This window comes from Phodopus roborovskii, unplaced genomic scaffold (genome assembly GCF_943737965.1).
Source record: "Phodopus roborovskii unplaced genomic scaffold, PHOROB, whole genome shotgun sequence".
NCBI classification, from domain to species: Eukaryota; Metazoa; Chordata; class Mammalia; order Rodentia; family Cricetidae; genus Phodopus; species Phodopus roborovskii.
The window spans coordinates 20,685,460-20,710,284 of NW_026126459.1; the positions used below are offsets into that span (position 1 = coordinate 20,685,460).

The window sequence follows — 24,825 nt, forward strand, 5'->3', positions numbered from 1 at the left end:
ATAGTAATGTTTGGCCTCCAGTTGGTCCAAGTGTTTAGGAAGGATTAGGACATGTGGCTTTGTTGGAGATGTGTCACTGAATGTGGGTTTGGAAGCTCCAAAAGCCCAAGCCCTTCCCACTTAGCTCTCTCTCTGCCTGGAGCCTGTGGGTCAGATGTGAGCTTTCAGCTACTGTTCCACACAAAGGCTGCCTGTTGCCATCCTCTCCACTGTGATGATCATGGTCTCTAGAACTGTGAGCCCCCAAATTAAAGGCTTTCCTTTAAAAGGTGACTTAGTCATGGATCCACCTGGATGGAGTTCCATTTTTGCTACTTGTACCAAACTGATTTTCAAAAACATTTCCACATCTATTATAACTTATGCTCTCCTATCCATCTTCTCCATACACTTTCCCTGAAAATTAATTGCTCCACATCCTTCGCGTGTTTGTATGTTCGTGTATAAACGTGTTAGTGCACATGCATGTGGCAGCTAGAGGTCGATGTTCAGTCTTCCTCAGTAGCTCTTCTGAGTTATTGTGAGCTAATGTCTGAAATCCATTCTCACTAAACCTGGAAGTCAACAACTGATTAGACTGGTTGCCTGGGAAACTCCAGGTATCCACATGCTTACATCACCCCAACCATCCCATCCGTACCACTAGGTCAGGTGCATGCCATCAAGCTTTTTTGTGGGGAGGTGGCATTCAAGACAGGGTTTCTCTGTCTTGGCTGCCCTGGAACCCGCTCTGTAGACCAGGCTGGCCTCTAAATCACTGAGATCCACCTGCCTCTGCCTCCTGAGTGCTGGGATTAAAGGCGTGCATCACCAACACCTGGATCAAGATCAGTTTTTTATGCGGGTGCTGGGTATCACAACTCATGCATGTGCAGCAAACACTCTTCTGCCTGAAATGCCTTCCTCTTCCTCACGTTCTTTACTTTAAAGTTTACTAATGACTCATGCCTTACACAGGAATTTTACCAGTAAACCGTCTATGTGAGACTATGGAGAGGTAGATGTGTGTGTGTGTGTGTGTGTGTGTGTGTGTGTGTGTGTGTGTGTGGTTTAAAACAAGTTAATAACTGGGTCACCCGAGAGAATTCCTTTTTCAATTTTGAGCTGCTTTGCCCATTTACCAGCTTTCCCATCTTTCAAGTTTGCTGTGAAGGGGAAGGACAGCAAATCAATACTACTCATTGTGTGCCTGGTACTCAGTAGGTGCTCAATAATGAGTCCAGTATAAATGCTACTTTTTGCATCTTACAATGTCTATTTAACCATTTTGTTTACCCTTGTCCTTATTATAAAAGGTTTGCCTTTCCTGTGATCCATCTGCAAGTCTCATTGGCCCCTAGGTAATATTCTAAATTATTCAAGAGGTATACTGGGTTTTTGTTTGTTTTTTTGTTTTGTTTTTTAATCAACTTGACATCCCTGAGAAGAGGGAATCTTGAAGGATGAATTGCTTCCATCAGACTGGCCTGTGGGCATGTCTGTAAGGCATTTCCTTGATTGATGATTGATGTAGGAGGGCCCAGGCCACTGTGGGCAGTGTCACTCCTTGGGATATCTAAAAAAGCAGGCTGAGCAAGCCAGGGAGAGCAAGCCAGTAAGAAGCACTCCTCAGAGTTCTGCCCTGACTGCCATCAGTGACAGACTGTACAGAATGTGTAAATAAACTCTTCCTTTCCCAGGTTGTTTTTGGTCACCTTGGTTATCACAGCAATAGATTAGGACCCGGAGAAAGCTTAGCTGTAACCCATGCCTCACAAGGACACGCCAGGAAAACACCCATGTGAGTACTTAAAAAGTTTTCATGATTATTGTGATAAAAAGCAACCAAATAACTCACACAGCAAACCAGTAACTAACTCTTCACACAGACTACCACAATGAGAAATGAGGAACTCGGGCCGGGAGCTGCCCTTGGGAAGGGGAGGAAGGAGGGAACCAGGAAAAGATCTCGTGGGTTTTAAAAAAGAGTAGTCTAGTATGTGGAAAAACAATGACATTTTGGTTCTCTGTAAATGGAACCAGCACTCAAAATCCTTGGGATATAAGCTAACAGTGCTATGAGCTAATCAAATTTGAAAGCTTCAGTGCTCATTGTTACAAACCCGATCTGTTGTAGCTGCTTTCAGACTAAAAATAGCTTTAAAAAATGAAAGAATTGGGAATGTTGTCGTGTCAAAGTAATTTTATATTTCATCATTTAGAAAAGCATAAGCTGTTAAGTTCCAGCCAGTGCTTTCTTAGGGGTCCATTTAGAGTCAGCATACCAAAATCTTGGGGGAAAAAAACAAAAAAAACAAAACAAGAACAATCTATTTTTAGGGGACTAAGATTTTTTCCTTTTATTAGTAAATCCATTAACAAGTAATACTGCATTTTGTCAGGACCTCAATACATGAATTCTGCTATGGTCCCACTTAGCATATGTTTGAACAAATCAGGTAGAATAAGAATCATATGATAAGAAAAAACTTTAAATATGATTGGCAGGCTCCACCCTAAACTTCCTGAATTAGACTCTTTGGTTAGAAGAGTGGGAAGCCCATGTTTATCTTACTTCCCCCTAAGATTGTGTAGCAAAGCCTGGCTTTGGACTTACTGCTTGGTCTCTAGGCAAGTCAACGACACCAGAAGGCAGCAGGAATTGGCAGCGGCTGTGGCAAAGAGAACGATGGTGTGTTTAGGATGCAGGCTGGCTCCTGGTTCAACATTACATAGTAGGCTTCCTGACCACACATCTTCTTAGGTCTTGACTGAGAGTGTCTGCCTGTTCCTGTTATGTGCCACCTTCATACATTTTTCATTTATCCCTTTTCCTAACTAATGTTTTACTGAGGGGAGGGGCAAAGTTTATTTGGAAAAGTAAAATTCATTCTTATATGCTTAAGCAAAACTAAAAATTAAAAATTGAACTGTGTTTGGGGCAGTGAGGAGTAATGCAGAGGCCGAGCCTACATTCTAAAGTCTTTTATGGCATCATTTCACAGTGTTAGTCTTGAAAGTGCTGTTAAAATATTTTGTGTGTGTTCTATGTGTGCTTATATATGTGTATGTGCTTGTTTGTGTGCTTGTGTGTATGTTTACTTGTTTGTGTGTGTTCTTGTGTACTAGTGTGTCCTGTGTTTGTATGTGCTTGTGTGTGTGCTCATGTGCACTTGTGTGTTATATACTTGTTTGTGTATGTGCCTGCGTGTATGTATACTTGTCTTTGTGTGTCCATGTGAGTGTACTTTGTATGTGTGTGTACTTGTGAGCAGACAGGTACACAGATGCCACAGTGGGTGAGCAGAAGTCAGAGGACAACCTTCCCACGCCGGCCTTCATCTGCTCTGCCCTTGTGTGAGAGTCTCTTCACCTCTGTGTGAGCCAGGCTCACTGCCCTCCAACTTCTGGAGGTCCTCCTGTCTCTCCCTCATCTTTCTGAAGGTATTCTGGGGTTACTGATGTTTGGCTACTGGGTACAGTGTTTGAGCTGGGTTCTGGAGACTCCCAACTCAGGTCATCAGACTTGGCTTTTATCCACTGAATCCTCATTCCAGTACCTCTAAAATTCTTAACTCAAAATTACAATTACTTTATACACATCTTAAAAAAAAAAAAAAAAAAAAAAAAAAGAGTGAACCTAGAACCTCCAATTCAGTGAAAATACTCTAAACCCAAGGAAATTCATTAGGACAAGAGATGGCTCAGTGGTTAAAAGCTTTTACAGAGGACTAGAGCTCAGTTTCCAGTACAAATCTGGCAGCTTAAAACTCCTGTAGCTCCAATTCCAGGGGATCAGGCACCTCTGGGCTGCACAGGTTCCTGTACACACACACACACACACACACACACACACACACACACACACACAGAAATAATAAGTCTTTGAGAAAGAAAATGTCACACCTGAGGCTGGTACTTGATTTCCCAATGAGCCTCCATCTCTCCCCACTATGTGTTCCCCGGCACTGGGTTAAAAAGTCACCCAGTTTCAGAAGTCCAGATAATTGCTCAGAAGAAAAATCATAACAAGTTTTGAGTGAGGCAAATTTATAAAACACACATCATTTTTGTTTCTATATTTAAAATACATGAGATCAGGCTCGTACTTAAAAATTGATATGCCTAGGCACTTAGAATTCCACACCACAACATTCAGTTCCAGGATTTATGGCCATCTTTTTGTTTCCTATGTTTGATTGAAAACAAGAGTTTTGAAAACTCAGGATTTGTTGTTGTTGTTATTTTATTGTAAAAGTATCTTGGTTTCTGTTTAAGTGTATCCTAGCCCTAACCTGACATCCGGGCATCAGAAGCCATGACTGAATGCCATCACTGACTCACTCCCAGCACTGCCCCTATTTTCCTGCCAAGACCAACACTTTATTTCCTAGAATCAGCAGCTACAAGCTTTTACAGTTCTCATCCAGAAGAAATGCAACTTAGGGACCCTCTTTCAATTTTGTTGCCAGAGTGATGCCAGCCCCATCACACCAGAGGCAGCACCTTCACGCCCTTAGCAGCTGATCTAAATATGAAGGGAGAAGGTGGCCGTGTGGTCATACCAGCTCCACACATCTCCTAATACTTAAACAGCTGCAGCCACAACAAAATGCTTGCTGGTAACATGCTCTGGAGGATCCTGCCTACAGAGTGAGGATCTGAGAAGGAGAGTGGTCATTTTTAACACTGTGTAATAGTGTTCACAATACCAAGCCCCCATTCTGCATCCAATTCCCTAGGGGCCTCCTAACCACTCCCTCCTTAACTCCCTGCTGACCAGTCTAAATGCCAGCCAGTGCTCAGAGAGTTGTCACGAGTCTACTATTACAAACCATGTCCCCACTGAGTTACCACTGCCAGTCACCTTGCATCCTCATCTGTGTCTCTATAGTGAGCTATTGTTGACCACACCCAGTGTTCCCTCGGAAGATGTGTGCAGGCTTCTCCTCTGCCTTGGATCACTCCTCTGATTTTATTTCTTCTCCAAGCCCATGGGTGTTTAAGGTAACCCATTCTTTTGGACCCCTTATTTTCTCCAGACAGCATGCTGAGCCTGGGTTTTCTTCTGTTCCTGTCACTCACTCATTGCTTGGTGATACACAACCCATGATTCTCTCTGAGCCTCCTTTACTCAAACCCTTGTGAGCTACAGTGCTGTGCTGGTCCATCCTAACCCGTGCTCTGCTAGTCTGTCCTAATCCTGTCCTTATATTCCCCTCGGCTATGGTGCAGGGTTAGAAGGCCAGTGTACTCTGGGGCTGAAAGCTGGAGCTGCCAGGAAACCAGATTCTAATATGGAAGGAAGTTGAAGCATCAAATGGTCTGAAGCCTCCGTTTTAGTTCCAGAGAGGCACATGATTACCTCTTGGCAGATGTGGGAATAATCAGGTCTCCCAGGTACTCACTTGTCCTAGAACTAGAATTTAAGTGTCTTCCAAACCTGGCTGGAATGCATGATGCCAGAGTAAACTGTAATACAGAGAGTAAAAATCTGGTTAGAATATATTAAAGCTATTTTCTCCCTCTTAAAAAAAAATCCCTATGGTAATAACATGAATTTTGAAGAGATGCTTTGCTGTAATGTGTGCACCATGTGACGGTGCTCTACACACACAGTATGATCTAGTCACATAAAACATCTCAGATTGCATTTGCAAACAGGCAACTGAAACATCAAGTCACAGAGCACATGTATTTATACTGATTTAGATGTCTCAAATCCCAGCACATTTGGGCCCACTGAGCAGTTCATGTAACTTAAGATTTTACAGATATACAAGCAGATGGACAAAGCATGTCAGAACGAAGGTTTAGAGGGCTGCTCAGACATTTTGATATCCGACACATATTCTTGGCAACAAATAATGACACCTTTAATTGTTCAGTGGGAGCTTTTGTACCAGGATACAGCATAAAGAATATGGAGAAGGGAGACAGCTCAGCAATTACACCTTTCCACTACTTACTCCACACGACACAAGGTGTGGCATAACCCCGTGGGTGTTATCAGAGTTTGTCCATTCTGGTCTGAAAAGATAATTCTTGACTAACTTTATGCTTCATAAATAACCGATTCTTCCTTCTACATCTTTAAAGATGAAAGAAGTCACTAATGTTTTTCTAAAAAACAGAAAAGCTCAACTTTGGTTCTAGTTAACAGTCTATTTTTAAAGAATGCTAATACATAGATTTATTTTTCCTTTGAGAGCCGATAAAGGGATAAATGCTGGTCACGGTGTTTTCAGATCAGCTTTGAAATCATCAAGGATGCTGAAGGGTAAGACGCTGTCTGTTATCCAGAACTTAAACTCTCAAAAGCAACCTCCTCTTTTCCCAGCACAGCAAGCAACCAGTGTGCTTGGCTTCATTTCCTAGCAACCATCTTAAGACACCATTTGGTTTTATCTCAAAAGACAAAAACAATTTCTGCCCTGCTATGGATTTTGTGGACCACACAAAGTTAAATTAGGGAGAGATTAAATCATGACACCAGACAGACACAGGCACACAATTAAGCGGATGCCACAAAGGGTGTGTCTGAGAACACGGAGTTGACTGAATCAGAGTCAGATTTCACCCTCGTAGACTTTAAGATGCCCTCAGCTATCACGGTCTCACTGGGGAAAAGCTTGACTTTACCATTCTGCCCTGCTGCAGTATCCTTCAGGGGTTCCAAAAACACCACTCTTTTACCTCCCCTCCGTTCATCAGCACAGGCATCACCAGAGGGACCAGGACTGAGAATGGAAGAATGGGCACTGGCTTGGTTCAGCGCATCTTTCTGTCTCTTGGACTTACATTTGCATGGGCACGGTGTCAGGTACAGATACAGTAGTACCAGGACTATACTGGCCACGCAGGCAGCAAGAGTGGTAAAAGCCGTGTTAAATGCCTCATGTGCATGGGATCTGTTTATGGTGAAATTGCTCACATTTATCATGATATCCACAGTTTCATTTAACAGACGTTGCCTATTCATTGCAATACAGGAATAAACTCCAGCATCCTCGAAGCCAGGGCTCTCTATAACCAGACTGCCATTGTAAAACACATGAAAGTTTCCCATGTCTTTATCGGGCTCCAGCAGTCTGTTATCGGGACCAACCCAGACAAAATCAGTATTTCCATTACCAGTCTTGCTGTCACAGTGAACAACCAGCCTTTCCCCGACCTGTGCTTCGTGAATAAAGCCAAGAGCATGGAAGGAGCTATTGATGACACTCTCAGAACAGTTCAGAAAGCTATCCTGGAGCAGGGACAGCTGATGGGAGTGTCTGGAGTCAGACCATAGGCGGCAGGTATAGTCATTCTTAAAATCCATCACCGAGCTGAAGTGCCTACGGTACCAAAAGATCAGCAATGAGTACAGGGAGCAATCACAGACGAATGGATTTCCATGAAGGTAGATGCCCCTCAGCTGTTTTCCCGGCACTAAATTTATATGGTGCATTGGTATGGAAGGGATTCGATTATAAGAAACATCTAAAAATGTCAGATCGGCCAGCTTGAACCTCCCAACATACAAATCCATAGGAAACTGTGTGAGGAGGTTCCCACTCAAGTAGAGTTTCTGCAAGTGGGAGAGACCTCCGAATGCTGCTGGGTCCAGATAGGAAATGTGATTATTGTAGAGCAGGAGCACCTCCAGAACCTTCAGTTCTTGGAACACGGCACTTTTCACTGACTTCAGCCTGTTGGATGATAAGTCAAGACACTTTAGGTTTGGAGTTGTGGAGAAACTGCCTGTGGAGATGCTGGTGATGTTGTTGTGACGAATAATTAGGGTACTCAGCTTGACAAATGATACGGGAATCCAGTCAGCATCTAGAAGTCCAATTCTGTTATGGCTCAGATCCAGTCTTCTCATCAGTCTGAAAAGGTTCCCAGGCACCTTAGACAGGTTCTTGTTAGTGCAGCTGACAATGTCAGTGGCGCAGATGCAAGCCGTGGGGCACATTCCTGAGGCTCCGGGGTTCACCATCACTGTGATGACCAACAAGCACAGCAGCTCTCTGCAACCCGGTTTGACAGCTCCAGGCAGGGTGGGCAGTGTGTGAAACCTTACCGACATTATGGTTGCCTCTGAGTCTCTTCCAGTGGCTTCTCACCAGCTCAGCCTCCCACCAATCTGGTAACAATATTTAAAAAGGGAGGAAAGTATAAGTTAACTGCCACTAGTTAACCCCTAAGTTATTCCGTATTCACTTTCGTTCCAATTAACTTTGGAAATGGCTTTCATTTCCAATAAGGGAGCAAAACAGAAAAGAAAAGACCTGTTAAATGCACACCCCCTCCCCCAGGTTCCTCCAACTCAGTAAGATTTCCAGGTACCTGCTCTGTCAATGCAACCGTCTCACTCTGTGAAACTCAGTTTTTAAAAAGGACGCATTCTGCCTTAACTTTCCCTCCACCGATACAAAAAACACACAATCGCATCCCGTAAACAATTGAACGGAAATACTTAGCCAGCCGTCGGTCTAACCGACCACTCACAGCGCTGGGAAGCCGCAGCGGTTCGGGAGAGGCCGCCGACGGCCGTGCGCTCGCTCGGCAGCTCTGCGCGTCGCCGGCTCGCTTCGGGCCCCGCGCGCTCGCTCGCACCTTCCCTCCTGCTCCCTCCCGGTGGGCGGCAGCCTCTCAACTTTGGCGACTTTGGAGGCGGCGGCGCGGTGTCCCCCGGCTCTCTCTTGGCTGCAGGTACCGCGCCGGGAGCCGGGTTAGGGAGGGGGGTGGCTGGTGAAGCCAGCCCGCCGGAGGCGCTCGCAGGCTGCAGGGCCCGGGCTCCCGCGCCCGCCGCCCGCCTTTTATCCCGCGCGCCCGGGGTCGGGAGCGGGCGGGAGGCGGGTCCCCGCGTCCTCGCTCCTCGGGCGGGCGCCGCGGCGGGCGGAGCGGGGGAGGAGGGGGGCACAGCCAATCGCAGAGGCGGCCCCGTGCGGGCTCCGCGCCGCCTCTCGGTCGGGTGGGACCGCAGCGCGGCCTGCGACTCTGCCACCCCCAGGCCCCGCGCCCCTCGCCCCGCACCCGCGGGGGAGCCGCCCAGCCCGGTAGGGAGCCGCCCAGTCTGCCGGGGAGCCGCGCACCGGAGCCCGCGCGTGGTGGCCCGCAGGTGGCACCCCAGCCCGACCTGGCTTAGGGGCTGGGGCGAGCGAGGGGCCTGGCGGGCGCTGGGCACCGGGTGTTTGCTGGGGTTCCCGCCCGGGTTTGGAGGAGGACAGACAGGAGCGAGGGCCGCAACGCGTCCCCTCCGGCGCCACGGGGGCTTGCCGGGGAGGGGCGGGTGGGGGCGATGCTAAGGCGCCGAGGGGACGCCCCTCGGTTCCCTGGGAAAGTTCGAGCCCTTTCCTAACTCGGAGAAGGCACCGGGCCCAATTCTAGAAGCAAAGGGGCAGAGGAAAGAAGGCTCAACGGACCTTCCGGCTGGAGTGCAAAGATAAGGGCATTAGCCTTAGAAAAAATAAACAAACAAAAATCCAGAGTCCTGCTGGCGGACTAGGATTAATCTGGTAGGGTTGGCTACGCAGAAGGACTTGTCCCCTAGAGGCCATGCAGCCACCAGGCTCCAGTAGACAGAGCTAGCATGCTGGGAAGGCGTAAGCTGGACAAGGCCATGTGAAAATGAGGTAGAGCTTGAGGCTGGTGAGCTTTTCGATTAAAAATCCATTTTTGTTTAAGGCTTAAACGTCGGGATTTGACTGAGCCGCTGTATACGGATTAGAAGAAATAAATTACTGTCCCTACAAAACATGCTAAGTACTGTAGACGGGATAGGGATCCAGTGAATGACCGACATGATAGAGGAGGCATTGGGAGCAGAGCATATGACTACTTAAAAACTAAAATGATTACCTCACTCCCCCACCCCCACCCCAGAAAACCTTAAATTTAGTGAAAACTCCTCGAGTGAGTTTTTGGCATGGATCTGGTGGACCTGTGCGAATGTGTGTGTTAACCTGTTTGTGGACTGGTTCAGGAATTATCCAAGTGTTTTCAAGTGAGAGCAACTTGATTCATGTTATTTTCACTATCACTGAAGATTGACTTTTACCATAAGTACCTAGCCTAGTGTGCTCCCAAGAGTGCGTTCTTCACTTCCCCAGACAAACGGGTTAAGCTTTTCTGTTAGACACCACCCCCTGACTTCTCAGACAACTTGGGTTTGAAGCCTTCATGGTCACAAAGTTGAATATAACCTTGAACTGGAATCAGGCTATCAAAAAAGGACTATGACCAATAAGTGACTGGGTTTTGTAGTATTTTGGTAACATCCTATCGGAAGGAAACCAGGAAGGCTGTTAGCCTGTGCTTAGCAGGCTAAAATGGGTGTTTTTCAGAAATGGAGACTGGGTTATATTATAGCTGGAAGCAACTCGCAGAGGCATCATGTCATCTCTCCACAGCACGAGCTAGCTGTCCCCACACACATAGGCCAAACTATGAGACCTGATCTTTGGGTGCTGCATGTATGCCAAAGGCAAGAGACATGTGAAAAGGGGGATTTACTAGCTTGGAAGGCAACAGGTATGGCCTTATTTTGTGGAAGATAACGTTTTTATTTTTTAGGCATTGTTTAACCTTTATCTCCTAATGGATCCCCGCCATATCAGCCCATGTTCTGTTGCTGTAACAAAACACCAAACAGGTTTTTTTGTTTGTCTGTTTTGTTTTGTTTTTCTCAAATGTAATTGAGCCCAGTTACAGAGGCTGATAACCTAGTTCTGCCTCAGTGTGGACCCCATGGTACTCACAGCTTGGTAGAGAGAATGGTGGCAAGATCAGAGAGGGAGTGGAACAGCATCCAGAGAGGTACAGGAGCCACCTGTGTTTTATAATATTTTAAGCCCCTGTGGTCCCTTGAAACATGCTTCAGTCCCTTCCAAGGGTGAGCGTCCATGCATTAATGACTTGGCATATTAGGCCCTGCTTCCTGTAAGTCTCAGCACTCTAACTCTGCCACACATGGTCAAGCTTCTATTGCATGAATTATTTTGGGAGGGATTCAAGCAAGTCATATTCAAGCCATAGCACCCCCTTCTCCACCATAAGGAAAATTCTATGAAGGTCAGTCATCGTTTCCTCTGTCATGGTCACTGCTGACACTTGGTTGGCATTCAGTAAAATTTGGATGACAAATAGGGAGCCCCTTCTAGATGATGGTTGTCTCAGTGTCCAGGTGTCTGAAAGCAGAGGGAGAAACGAAGAGGAGCCTGACAAATTGAGCCCTGGATTCAGCCACACCTGAAAGCCACCAAATGCTTTCTCCTTTAACTGTGTTCCTTACTGGCCCCTCTTTGTTTTGTGTGAACTATTCCGAATTGTGCTTGTATTCCTTGTGACTGACCTTGTCCTGCAGCACCCAGTGACAGTATACAAGTGTTCTTATGTGCCAGACCGAGCTGTGTTTGCACACATTAATTCACTCACTGTTCACCTCAACACCACAGCACACTGTCCCATAACGCAGATGATAAATAGCTGTACTCCAGGCTGTTTGAAAATGGAATGTGTTGAAATGCTTTTGAGGCTCCTCTTGAAGAGTTTAAATTGAAAAGAACGGCGAAGTTTCTTCCTCCAACTTGGAATGAGTACCAAGACAGATGGCTGAGTATGGTCTCAGGGCTTTAAAATAGGACAGTTGGATATTCCTCTGATCTTGTCCACGTGGTATTATCTACCAGCGTTTTTGACCCTTTGATAATGACTCCAGTGTAGGAAGCACTATTGATATATGACTTGATTTTGAATCTAGTGTGCTGAGATGGATGTGATCGTGGAGTTCTTCCTGACATGAGGTGCCGATTGAGACAGATCTCGGGTTCTTCTAGCTCTGTGGCTTCCAACTTCTCAGGTTATATTTAAAAACTTAAAAGAATTAGAGATGAAAGGCAAGACATTATTATAGTAGGGGTATATTAGTAAGACTTCTTTGGGGGACCAGAACTGGCACAATGAATATAAATATTGAAGGGGGATCCACTGTCTTGCCTTATACTGCTCTCTGAGTAGTCAATCCACTGTTGGCAGTCTTCACACTGGGGAGTCTGAGAAACTTGGAACAGGGCAGTCTGTGAGGCTGGGTCCCTCAGCAGTCCCAGCCTGGGACTGAAGGCTTAGAGGGTTCCCTGTTTCACCGTTGGATGGATTATTCAGTCCATGTTGGAAGCCTGAAGAAGTTGCATTCTGTTATGAGCAACAGAACAAGACAGTCATGGTGGCAGTAGTGAGGTAAATGACCTTGGCAGCAAGAGCAAGGCCAGTGGGCAAAAAGCAAAGCCTTCTGGCCACCAGACCACCTTAATCTGAGAGGTCTTCTCATCTTAGAAACCTGATTGAGGAAACCCCTCACAGATCTCCCCAGCAAGCTTGCCTTTTAGTTGATTCCAGAGCCAGTTAAGTTGACAAGCAATGTTAACTATCAGAATTAGTCATTTTCACTAATAACTAACATTTAGTAGGGTTTTGTCTCCTGTATGGGGGTTTCCATGTCCTGTCCTTTATTTCCTTTGATTCTATCAAGTTTTCTATAATCCAGTGAAATCTCTCTTTCTCCTCCTCTCTCCCCTCCCTTCTTGTCTTTTCTCTCTCTCTCTTTCTCTCGTGTCTGTGTGTGTGTGTGTGTGTGTGTGTGTGTGTGTGTGTTGTGTACACTCGTGCGCTCTTGAATTCTCAAACCTGTGGCACTCTGCTCTTTAGAAAATTTGTTAATGGAGCCCTCACTACCAGGTAGCACTTATAATAGTAGAATGGGAAAGAGAGTGTCCTTGAGAGTAGGGTTCTCATTAGGTGAGAGCCCCAGACACCAAGGGTAACACAGACTTCACTTGAGTCAGCAGCTCATAAACTCAGGAAAGAAATTCACAGACAAGGAGGGTGTGCAAAGAAGGGAGCTTTTTTATTATAGAGATACAGTTTAAAGAAGAAGAGTAAAGATCTGCTGCAGAAAGCAGAACTCGGGAGAGGATCCAAGAGAGGGAGAAACCCATTGAACTGTTTCTCTGGGGGCTTTTTATAGGATGGCAGAGACTAAAGGAAGATGGAAGACATTTCTGTTATGATTGGCTCATTCTCGGCGGTGCATAGCACAAGTTGAGCCAATGGAGGCACACACTCTGTGCATGTCCCCAGGCTGCTCACCTGATGCCGTCTTGGGGAGTGCTCAGGTGCTGAAGCCCCGGTTCATCTTTGGCTGTTTGTTCACTGTTGACTGTGACCGTTGGCAGGTCTCCCGACAGCTGTTGCTGCGGTGGACCTTGCAGGTGTTGCTCGCCTTGGACTCTGGTGGGGTCTCCTTGCCATTACTTAGTCTGTGCTGTCTTTGTTCTCATGCTTTACACAGTCGGCTTGCAGTTTTGACATGGTGAGAGCTAACTCCTCTCATAGCTACAGAGATAAAACTGCTGCTTTCCTTGGTTACTTCTTATCTAATGACCTGTCTATGGATGGGCCCCTTTCTGGAACAGGTAGAGGATTTTTAGAAATCGTTTTTACCCACAGTGAAGCCTGTTATAATTGGTTACATTAGGAATGAGAATGTGCCAAAGCAATATTGCCTTTCATCCATTCCCCCAGGGAAAGGGTCTTTGGGAGTAGCTGGTCTACCAGGACTGGCTCAGAGCCCTGTCCTTCCTCTCATCTGGCCTGCTTGCTTCTCTACTACCCCTAATATCCCTTTTACCCCTGACCTCCATTTCACTGCTACAAGTGTTGACTCATATAGGAAATGCATGGCTTTGCCCACCAAATCCAAAAGTGCACACCTTTTGTAGCCTTTGCTGGTCTTGACTGGCCCCTGCTGGTTTGTGTAAGTTGCCCAACATCTACCTGCAAGGGAGTCAGCACTCTGCCCTGTGTCACTCACTATTGGAGATGCATCTTCAGGATAGACTCAGATGCCATGTGGATTCCTGGAGTCATGTGTCAACCTCCAGCTCAACTTTCTGGAAGCACCCTCTGGTTGACTGGAAATGGTTTGGGGACCAGGTCCCCTGGGAGAGCCCAGGGTGAAGAGCTCTGAAGCACCATCCACTCACTGGGCTTCATCTTCTTTCCAAGTTGTTGTTGTTAATCAATGGAGAGAAAAGCCACCATTTAAAACATTCTAACTATACAATTTAGCTTGTCCTAAATTACCAGTTCGTATTTCAGTGTGCTTACAGTCATATGCCCCAGCATCACTGTCTAAGCCTATACCCAATAAATAGTCCTCCCTTGTCCTTTCTGCTGAAGTTTAAATGTGACTGTCCCCCAAAAGCTGATGTGTTTGAGGAAGGGTTTACTAGAGGCTGACCTGGTGCTTTCATAGCCTGGCCTCCTGCCAGCCTGCTGTCTGCTTCCTGTCTGTCTGTCTGTAGCTATAGTATGACCAGACAGCTCATACTCCTGCCACGGTGCCTCCCCAACATGGATTGTGCAGCCTTGAACTGTAAGCCAAGGAACCCTCCCCTAAGTACTTCCTGGCAGGGATTTTTCACAACAATAAGAAAAGTAGCTTCAATTCCCATCCCGCCCTTGTAAGTGCTGTCCCACTTTCCATCTCTGGGGGTTTTCTGTTGAGGTGCATCAATGGGAATCCTGCAGTAGGTAGCCTTCTGTATTGGACATCACTCACTTACCCTTTTTAAGGTTCAAGTGGCATTGGAACCAACCTGTTGAATCCCTGCATAGTTGGCTTAGCTCTACTTGAACATCAAAAGGGGAGGATTCTTTAACTCTAAAAGTATTAAACCACTATGTGTTGATAGAACTTTCCTAGTACCATAAGGTTTATCTGAAGACTGTAAAAATCCAGTCTTCAGCAAAATTCCTGTAACTTACCCCAAGGATTAGTTGGGGATATGACAAATACTGTTTGCCTAAAGGTACTTCCAACTTCCAAACTTTATCCAGAGTTTTGGGCAACAGTACGACCTCTGTTGCTCAAGCTGGAGACACTGATGGGTAAACAGTAGCTACTAACTGCCTGGGACAGGTCCAGGAATAATTTTTCATGAGTTCATGAGGGTCAATGACTATTGTATGGAGCACAAAGCCTTCTCAGGCTCTGAAGTGGATGGTGTCTGTCTTTTGCCCCTTCCACAAAAGTACCCCCCCCCCACACACACACACAAACTCTGTCTCTCATTTTTTAAGACAGGGTTTCTCTGTGTAGCCCTGGCTGTTCTGGAACTCAATTTGTAGATCAGGCTGTCCTTGAACTCACTGAGATCTGTCTGCCTCTGCCTCTTGAGTGCTGGGATTAAAGCTGTGTGCTGCCACCACACAAATTCTAGGTTTGTAGCTCGTATTGGTGATCTCACTCTGTAACCCACACAGGCATTAAACTCCAGATCCTCCTGCCTCAGCCTTCTAAGTGTTAGGATTACAAGTGTGTCACCAGACTCGGCTTAGGTGTTCATCTCTGGTTGCATATCACGTGCTCATTACAGCATCTTTCCTAACAGAAAAAGGCAGGGGCACATTCTTAATGTGGCAGGCATGTGGGCAAACAAATTAGTATGCATACATCTGGTGTCACACTATATTTATTGCCTCTTCAACTGTGGGTTGTGACTGAGGGTGAGTAACCTAATGTCAGGTTTGGGGGAAAAACTGGCAACAGTGTTTCTGAACATTGAACAACCAAAAGTTAATTCTGAATTAAATACATAGCCATATCAAATCTGAGGGATAACTGACAGGGCTTATCTGTGTTGCATCATATGACATCACTTGGTTCTGAACATACAGCGTGCACACTTGCTGTCATGGCACACAGTGCTGATGAATGCTGCCTGGGACACCCCAGCTCAGATTCAGTACTGTAGTATGCTATGAATTGCAGTGTTTTGACTGTGCATATGAGGCTTCCTGCTCCTGTAGAGGCATATGAGTCTCATTATGGGAAATGAAAACATCTGATATTCTGCCATTGTTCCTTAGTTTACACATACTGACAGTATGTTTGGTTTGTGTTGTGTTAGTTTGTCTTTAAATATTGTTGTTTGAATTGTTGATGTAGGATTAGGATAGGATTTCTGAAATAGCCTGAACTTCTGCCATTTTATGTTATATAGTTATGCAAAGTCGTTATCATTGGTGATTATTAAATCAAGATATCAATCAACTTAGGAAAAAAACATTGACAGTGCTGTGTCCTTCAACATCAAATAATTGAATCTGCAAATCCTGGCAAGTATTTGTTTTAAAGTGTGTGTGTGTGTGTGTGTGTGTGTGTGTGTGTGTGTGTGTGTGCACTTGAGTACAAGCACATGTATGTGTGAGAGCAGATACCCTTGGAGGCCCAAAGAGGGCACTGGGTCCCCTGGTGAAAGAGTTCCAGGCAGTGTGAGCCCTCCTATCTGGGTACTGATCACTGATCTGTGAGAGCATCTCATAGTCTCTCTGAAAGTTTGCTTTCATCTCCAATAAATAGTAAAATTATACCCCCAAATTGTTTTAAAATAAAATTTCTATTCCAGCATGTTTTCAACATGTATATCTATCTTACATGCTCACATACATACCCACATCTGTTAGCTTGTAAAAATGTGTAGGCCAAAATGGGTCAGCAGTGCAAAAGTTTAAGAAGCCCTGATTTATTACTATTTAAGATACTGTGGAAGGGTAATATTTGATGACATCAAAATTACAAAGTGGCACAATTCTTACTCTTGTTAAAATATATATATATATATATATATATATATATATATAAATACACACACACACACACATATATATATGTATATATATATATGCAGGTATAGATTGAATTGTAGACTGTGTGAACAAGTTATATTGCTACATCACCAGAAGTTCTTAAAATATACCCTTTCTTTCCTTATCTGTTTGTTCTATTATTCTGTAATACTTTTATGAAGAGGAAAATACAATGTTCTAGCTGCCTAGAGTTTCTGGTTAGTGATGATTCATGATTAAGAGTCACGACTTCAGTGTCTGCGATCCAGACCCTCCCTTACTTCTCAAGCAGGCAGGGACATAGCCCCTGTCTTCAGGGAGGGGAACGACTGCCACCTCTGTTAGCACTACAGTTGTTTATTAGGCAAATATACACTAAGCATCTACAGTGTGAGAATTGCAGTGACAGCCACGCCAGTGTGATGGAAGGGAGGCATACAATGGAAGCAGATTCCTTGCCGATCATTAGTCTGCATTCCCAGGTCCAGGTCAGGACTCAACATCCTTTGTTGAATTTCACTGCAAAAAGCTGTGAGTCCCTTCCTGTGGCACATCTGTCACCCAGCCTTTGGGAAGGACACATGCTCCCCTACCTGACACCATCGTTTGTTTTTCAGTGAAAAATGAAAATAATAATTAAGGTAGAGGAGAAATAGAATCAGAAAATGCCATTCATATATTGCTGGTAAAAGTTTCGATTCCAAGAATAAATCTGCTGGAGTGAGAAACCTGAAGTCTGTAAAATGATTTTCTTCTTTGTCACAATTATGCATTGATAGAAATAGACCTCCTTCTCATCCTTCCCTCTTTCCTCCTCCCCTTCCTCCTTCTGCCCCTCCTCTTCCTCCTCCTGCTCCTCCCCTTCCTCCTTCTGCTCCTCTTCTTCCTTCTCCTTTTGTTGCTGTGTAACCCAGGCTGGCCTCAAACTGGCCAATTTACTGAGTTTGTAGAAGTGTATCACTATGCCCATTTTCCAAATTCAGCCTTAGGGATGAAATATGCAAGTAAGAATTTGCTTCTAGAAACTTGTGGGGCTTGGGAGATGGCTCAGTGGATAAAGTGTACACTGCTCAGGCATGAGGACATGAATTCAAATGTACACAGCCCATATACAAAACTAGAGCCACATGCCTGTCACCCCAGCACTCCCCAGACATAGGTGGGTCTTAGGGGTTCACTGACCATTCAGTGAAGGTGAAATTGCAAGCTCTGGGCTCAGTGGAGAGTCACTCTCAAAAAATAAGGTGGAGAGCTTTTGAGAAGATACTCAGTATCCATCCCTGGTCCCCAGAAATGCTTGCATGGGTAAACACACTGCAAACATGTGGCACACACCCACAAACAACATCTACATTTTTGAAAATCTCAGCATGTTAAAACAACATTTGGAAGAATAGTAATTACCTAGGGTCTGGGGCATAAATGACAGGGATCTAATTTTCATTTTGCTCATCACTAGCCTGAAGGGATCATCTCACTCAGTCCCTAAATGCTATCCTATTCTCAGAACAGGGGTCATTGTCATTCTGATATATATGATGACATTTACAGCTCCTAGTTGTGAGGGTTTCCTATAGCATTAATTATAATAGTCTTATACGGGCAGGTGTGATTATTCAGAGTCACATCTAATTTGAAGCAAACATCATTCACTGGCTCGCATAACCACAAATGAAATAAGATAGAATTGAGAGAGAAGACTAGAGACCTTGCTGTTCCACAGCCAGCAGCACCACAGTGCTCTGTCAGTTACCTTCAGCAAACAGGCTTTTGTGGGCAATGCTCCGTGGACAATTGGCTGTGGAACTCTGACCTTTCCATCTATAGTAGTGAAATGTAACATCCCATTCCTTAGGAGGAGGGCTTCTGGAGAGACCACAGGAAGTGGTCATAGCAAGAGCATGTGGTCTAGAAAACACTTCATTCATGCTCTGTATTATGCTTCTCACTGAATTGCTACAAGGACTTAGGAAGTAGCTATTAAAACCCCCATTTTCTAACAAGAGCTATGGGGCTTCATTGGTGAACAGACCCACTCTCTTACCCTGCTCTTTCTTACTCTAGTTTCAAGCTTAACCATTAGTGCTAATGTTTCCCATTTGGGGAGTAGCAGGGCCATCCATGATTTAAATTCCATTCAACAAATATTGTTAGTCTTGGCCACACTCCCAGAACTGTAATGTGGTTGCTCTCTTCTAGGAATCTGTAGTGTGATTAGAAATAAATATCGGCAATGACGAGGTATAGAGAATGCAACTCTAAGCTGAAGGTGACCAAGAACCCTAGAAAAATGCAGAAAGTTAGACGTTAGCTCTTAATCATTTTGTTGACCGACTATCTGATTCAACAAAAGGAAGTGTATGTAAGTGAAAATACAATTTGGGAGCCGGTGATGGTGGTGCATGCCTTTAATCCCAACACTCAGGAGACAGAGACAGGCTGATCTCTGAGTCTGAGGCCAGCCTGGTCTATAGAGTGAGTTCCAGGACTGGCTACTGAGAAAATCTGTCTCAAACCAAAAAAGGGAAATAAATAAATAAATAAATAATTTTAAAAAGGAGAGAGAGGAGAAAGAAAAATCAGAAAACAAAACATATAATTTGGGAGAAATGTAAGTAATCAGGTGAAAAACTATTCTGGAATTAAATGATGATGCAGGGCACAGTAATACAAGCTTGTAATCCCAGTTCTTGGGAGGATCTGTTGTTCAAGACTAGCCTCAGCTGTGTGGCAAGTTTGAGGTTAGCCTGGGCTACATGAGATCCTGTCTCAGAAACAAATAACAAAAGGAATTAAGCAACCTTCAGATGCCTTTTCTCCATGATATTAACAAAGAATTATAAGCAAAGCATGCACCATGGGTCAGAAAATACCCTGTAGTTAATGCCATATAGCAGCATATAAAAGTAGGATGATACGGTAAAATGGACACTTAAAATATCAAATCCCTGGATTTTGGCCCCAGATGCTCTTTTTCTTGACTGTGTGATCATCAGTAAGTAACTCAGCCTTTCGGGTTCTGACCTTCCAGGTGTGTGATATAATGGAGATGCAGTGTGATTTTGCAAAGTTGCCTCGGGTGAGACAGGTGAATAGGGCTCTGGGAATTCTAAAGCTGTGAAAGAGCATTTTGTCTTACTGCCCTTGGCCTCAGCTGTGGCGTGGTATAGCACAGATGTTTAATAAACGTTTGTTGAACCTAATGGCCAGGTTTGTGTACAAAATAAACGGAGCTGAAGAGGTGGTTCACCACAGTACGCAGTGCGCTTATGCCAATGATGAGGCTCCCCCGGCCCTGCTCTGCCATCCTTGCTTTCTCTCTGCAGCTGCACAGGACAGCTGGTGTAGCCACCTGGGCTTCTCAGAGCCCCCGGGGACTGACGAAGGGGGCTTCTTTGGTGGAGGCCTTTAGTCAGGAGTGAAGATGGGCTGTCTCAGTGTGCAGTGGAAAATACCCAAAGGGTACTATAGAAAAAGCAAAATAAAAGCAAACAAATATGAGAATCACTTTGGAGAATAGTTTTGACATGCCACTCTTTGCCTCCTGCATTGTGGTAAGGAGAGGAAGGTGTGGCTTTCCTGGCAGCTACTGCCCAGAATCCAACAGGCTGTCAGAGCATGCTTGATGACATTGTGGAAACAGGAGGGTGGTGAGAACACACTTACTGTGGCAGTTGTCCACATTTGCCTCAAAACAAAATTCTTCATGTACTCAATTATAGGTTTTTAAATGACTGGATGGCTATTTGCTGGGGGATCCACAGAGAATTTGGCTTCCTGGCTGTTGAATCAGTGAGTGTCAAAATGTTTGCCAGCTTGTCAGGATGGTCCAGGTGCAGCCAAAGCAGGCACAGCACCATTGCTCCTACCTGCAAATCTAGAAGCTTGATATTTTGGCATCCTTCATACACAGAGAATGATGCAAAATAGAAGCCAAAAGAATATTTGCCTATCAGTTTAAGAGTTCAGTAGACCAGAACTCAATGTTGGCCTCTCTGTGCCTGAAAGAAAGCTGGGAGAAGCCAAAGTTGTAGACATAAATATGTTTGATGAGTATGAAATGATAGTAAACAATAGTATTTGAGAAGCTCAATATTTAGTGTTATCAAGCTATTATAATCTGGTGATACACTGGAGATCCCAAGTCATCCTTGCAGTCTTTTGTGTTTGTTATTGAGACAGAATCTGGCTTTAAACTTGCAATCCATCCTCCCATTTGCCAGGAATTACATGCCCACACCAACTTCTATTTCTCAGTGAATCAGGTTTGCTTGATTGTTTGAGGGAGGCTCTTGTGTATCCCAGCCTAGCCTCTAACTTGTTATATAGGTAAAGATGTTGAACTTCCAGTACTCCTGCTTATACTTCTCAAGTGCTGAGATTACAGGAGTAAGCCACCACGACCCGTTTATACGTGACTTCATGTGTTCTAGGCAAGGACTCTACCAACTGAGCTACACCCAGCTCCAGTGAACCTTGTTATGCTAGAAATACAATGGCCTCTGACTCTGCCCCAGTGGGAAAAAATTTGCTGTTCCTGTTTAGACTGACCTTCCCTCTTTCCCTTTATCTGTACCTTAGCAGAGTAGAAGGAGGCAGCCCATCACTGTAAATAAAGTAGAATGGTGATGAGGAGAGGGGCACGTGGGTAGGGAGCATAGAATTTGTGCCAGAAATACTGTCAGAAAGCTTGGGGGGGGGGCTACCTGGAGAGATAAAGGCTCAGAAATAAGTCAGCATAAGCAGGTAATTTTCAGACTCGCAATAAAATATAGTTGTAAATATGCATGTTGAAAGGAAAGCGAACAATTACATAGGCAGAAATTGCATTCTGTCCAGCCCATTTGATGGGGGAAGGATGCTAACGAGGATAGTGAGGAGACCAGACTCAGAGAAGGGGGAGAGCGCAACTGCATGCCCTGGCAGGCACCTGACACACAAATATCCGCTGTGTTCTCCTGACTTGGGACAATGCAGTTTGTATACTTTATATTAATAGAGTCTGTTCGCTTTTTTGTTGGTCTGATGCTAAACTTATATAAGAGATTCATCTGTAGTTGTGGCTTTGGGATTAGCTGTAGATCTATATGCTATGTGTCAATATTGAAATTTCTTTAACTATTTCATTAATGGAGGCATTTGGGTAGCTTCTAACTGCCCCACCCCCTTGTGTATTTGTGAGGGGGTGTGGGTGTGTACATACACGTGTATATGGAGCCTAGAGGGCAATGTCAAGAGCTCTGTCTTCATGTTTACGTGGAATGTGCTTTACCAACTGAACCATATCCCAAACCAGCTTTCAGCTTTTGTCTATGGTGAGTACTGTTCCAGTGTGTAACACTTGGGTTTGGTAAACACGCAGGTTTCTTTTTTTGTTTGGTGGAGTGTTGTTTTATTTGTTTGAAACAATCTCTTATAGCCCAGGCTGAACATAATATGTAGCAGAGGATGACCTTGAAATCATGGGACTACAGACATGCACCGTACAGATACCACAGTTTCTTTTGAATATAGACCTGAGATGTATTTGCTGGGTAAGAGGTTTTATATCCATGCTCAGGACTAATAGTAACTACCAGCTTCCCAAAGTGATTCTATCTATTTATCTTCCCACAGGAATGTGTGGAAACCCATGTTCTCAACAATCTTTGCCAACAGTAGCATTTTTCATCATTTTATCTTAGTATGGTCCCACTGTGGTTTTAATGTGTTTGCCTTACAGATTAAGGACTCCCATAGCCTCACTCACTTTTGAGGGGAAGACGTTCTGAGCTTTGATGGAGTTGATTTTTTCCCATTGTTTCTCTTGTGGTTGGTTTGTTTTTCTGTTTTGTGTTGTAAGGATAATTTGCTCCACAGGCCTGGAGGGTTTGCTTCTAAAGGCAAACCACCAGGAGCTGGCTTTTGCGTGTATCATCAAGAAGTGCTCTTTTTCCTCCATTCACGTTCCCTATGGAGTCACGGGGTCATTTTCTTGTAAGTCAAGTGATGGTAGTAGATATGCAGGGCTACTTCTGGACTCCTCCCTCTCCCATCGCACACACTGTCCTGGGACCCACAGCACTCATTTTTGATGATCAGTAGCTTTAGAGAAATCACTTTTCCACGCATGCCATCCTTCTAGAACACCTTACACCTTGGCTCTTCTAGCCCTTCATAGTCCCTTGTTAATTTTAGAAAGTTCTGTCAGTTTCTGGAAACAAGTTAATGTGTTTTCTTTTACGTTTTTGGATTTTTGGAGGTTCACCACCCAGCACCCAAATAAATCACTTATGAATGCCTGGCCCTTAGCTTAGCTTGTTGCTTGCCAGCTTTTCTTAACTTTAAGTTAACCCATCTACCTTTCCCCTCTGGGCTTTTATCTTTCTCTTCTGTGAATTTTACTTTCCTTCTTCCTCCGTGGCTGACCCCTGACCTTTCTCCTTGTTCCCTTCCCCCTTCCTCATTTCTCCCTCTATTTATACTCTCTGCCTACCAGCCCTGCCTACCCTTGCTCCTGCCTCAATATTGGCCAATCAGCTCTTTATTAGAGCATCAGGTAAAGAATCACAGCTTTGCTGAGTTAAACAAATGCAGCATAAACAAAAGTCACACACCTCAAAATAATATTCTCCCACAATATATCAACAGGCATCTTGGGCTTTGATTAGGGCTCTCTGGAAGTATGTGTTCATATGGAGGTGCTAACAATATGCTTCTCACGTAATAATGTGTATACTTCTATTTATTTGACACTATAGCATTTCTCAGTAAAATCATATACTGTTCTAATTTATATTTTGTTATTGTTTTTGGTTGAGACAGGGTTTTCTTGTGTAGCCCTGGCTGAGCTGGAACTCTATTTGTAGATCAGGCTGGCCTCAGACTTACAGAGCTCCACCTGCCTCTGCCTCCTGAGTGATGGGAATCAAAGGTGTGCGCCATCATTGCCCAGCTTTAATAAATTTGAGTTTTAATTCTATATGTCTTTTACATAAGTATTTCTTGCCAGTTCATACAAATATGCCAAACTTGTGGAAATGTTGTACAAGCATGATCTTATTGTTTCCAAATGACAATTTTATTTCTTCCTTTCCATTCACCACTCCCCATCCCCCACATACCCCCCCCCCAGACCTTGAGGTTAATGCTGTATAAAATTGGTAACGGGCTAATCTAGACTCTGACCCCCCAAGCTGAAGGGGGGTTTTCCATGCCCGGCCTTTGACATCGTGTGTATTTAATAGCTATTCTTTACCAACTTAAGTGTCTGGTCTGGGAGCTAACAGGAAAGTGTTCTCATCAGGGGCCAAACTTGGAATTCTCACTTCCTCCTTGTTTTGTTCTTGAAGTGAAAGGTATGATTTCTGAATTGCAGACCATCCCCACATACATAGGCTGGCTTTCACTTGCTTTGGTTTCCTAACACTTTGTTAAGACATTTTAGAAATATCGCTAAGAGGAGAGAAAAGTGGGATTTTCTTTCTCATAACACTTATCCCAGGTTTTAAATCACATTGGGTTATTTTAATATTTTGAAAAAATGTCTAAGAGGATTTAATCTTCTTGAAGTATTCCAGAATACAGGAACTAATTCTTTTCAAAATATTTGGAAGAACCTACTGGTCAGCTATCTGAGCCCAGATTTTCACTAGGGAAAAAATTCTCTTCAATTATAGGTCATATTTAAAGTCATTTATTGTTATTAATTGCACACATGTGTGTACAACACATGTGTAAAGTCTGAGGACAACTTGGAAGAGTCAGTTCTCTCCTTCTACCATGTCTCAGGTCTTCAGGGTGGGGGGCCAGTGCCTTCATCCACAGAACCATGTCACTGGCCCTAGAATTCATTTATATTACTGAAATAGTCATATTTTCTGTCTGCTTCTGACAGCCTTGGTAAATTTTAGTTCACATCATTGGATTCTTTCTTATCCTTTCATTATCCTTTTTCTATTTGTGTGATCCACAGTAAGACCCTTTTCATTGCTCTTTACCCATAATAGAAGTGATAGAATGTGTGTGTGTGTGTGTGTGTGTGTATGAATATATGTACGAATGAACATATATATGATATTTATTGGAGTATCTTACAAGCTGTGGTCTGCGTAGTCCAGCAATGGCTGTCTCCAAACAAAAAATGCCAAGAATCTGGTAGTTGTGTAGTCTGAATGTGTCAGCACTCAT

General features: G+C 44.3%; 2 protein-coding genes across 6 annotated transcripts in view; one reads left to right on the plus strand and one right to left on the minus strand.

Annotated features, from left to right (window-relative positions):
* Window positions 1–5,655: 5,655 nt before the first annotated feature.
* On the minus strand, window positions 5,656–8,712 carry Amigo2 (adhesion molecule with Ig like domain 2). 4 transcript variants are annotated; one of them, XM_051189753.1, is made up of 2 exons: window positions 8,584–8,712; window positions 5,656–8,110 (listed from the first exon to the last, which is right to left on the minus strand). In XM_051189753.1, exon 2 carries the CDS (start codon window positions 8,051–8,053, stop codon window positions 6,494–6,496), a length of 1,560 nt encoding a protein of 519 aa, XP_051045710.1. In that variant the 5' UTR covers window positions 8,054–8,110; window positions 8,584–8,712; the 3' UTR covers window positions 5,656–6,493. The 4 variants fall into 4 exon arrangements, with proteins under 4 accessions (XP_051045710.1, XP_051045708.1, XP_051045707.1 ...); XM_051189751.1 differs by having other exon boundaries at window positions 8,476–8,624; XM_051189750.1 differs by having other exon boundaries at window positions 8,444–8,593.
* Window positions 8,531–24,825, plus strand: part of Pced1b (PC-esterase domain containing 1B) — a 126,053-nt gene continuing 109,758 nt past the window's right edge. For both annotated transcript variants that reach the window (XM_051189754.1, XM_051189758.1), the window contains exon 1: window positions 8,531–8,679. The gene's annotated coding sequence lies outside the window, so the exon portion shown is untranslated. The remainder of the gene's footprint in view (window positions 8,680–24,825) is intronic.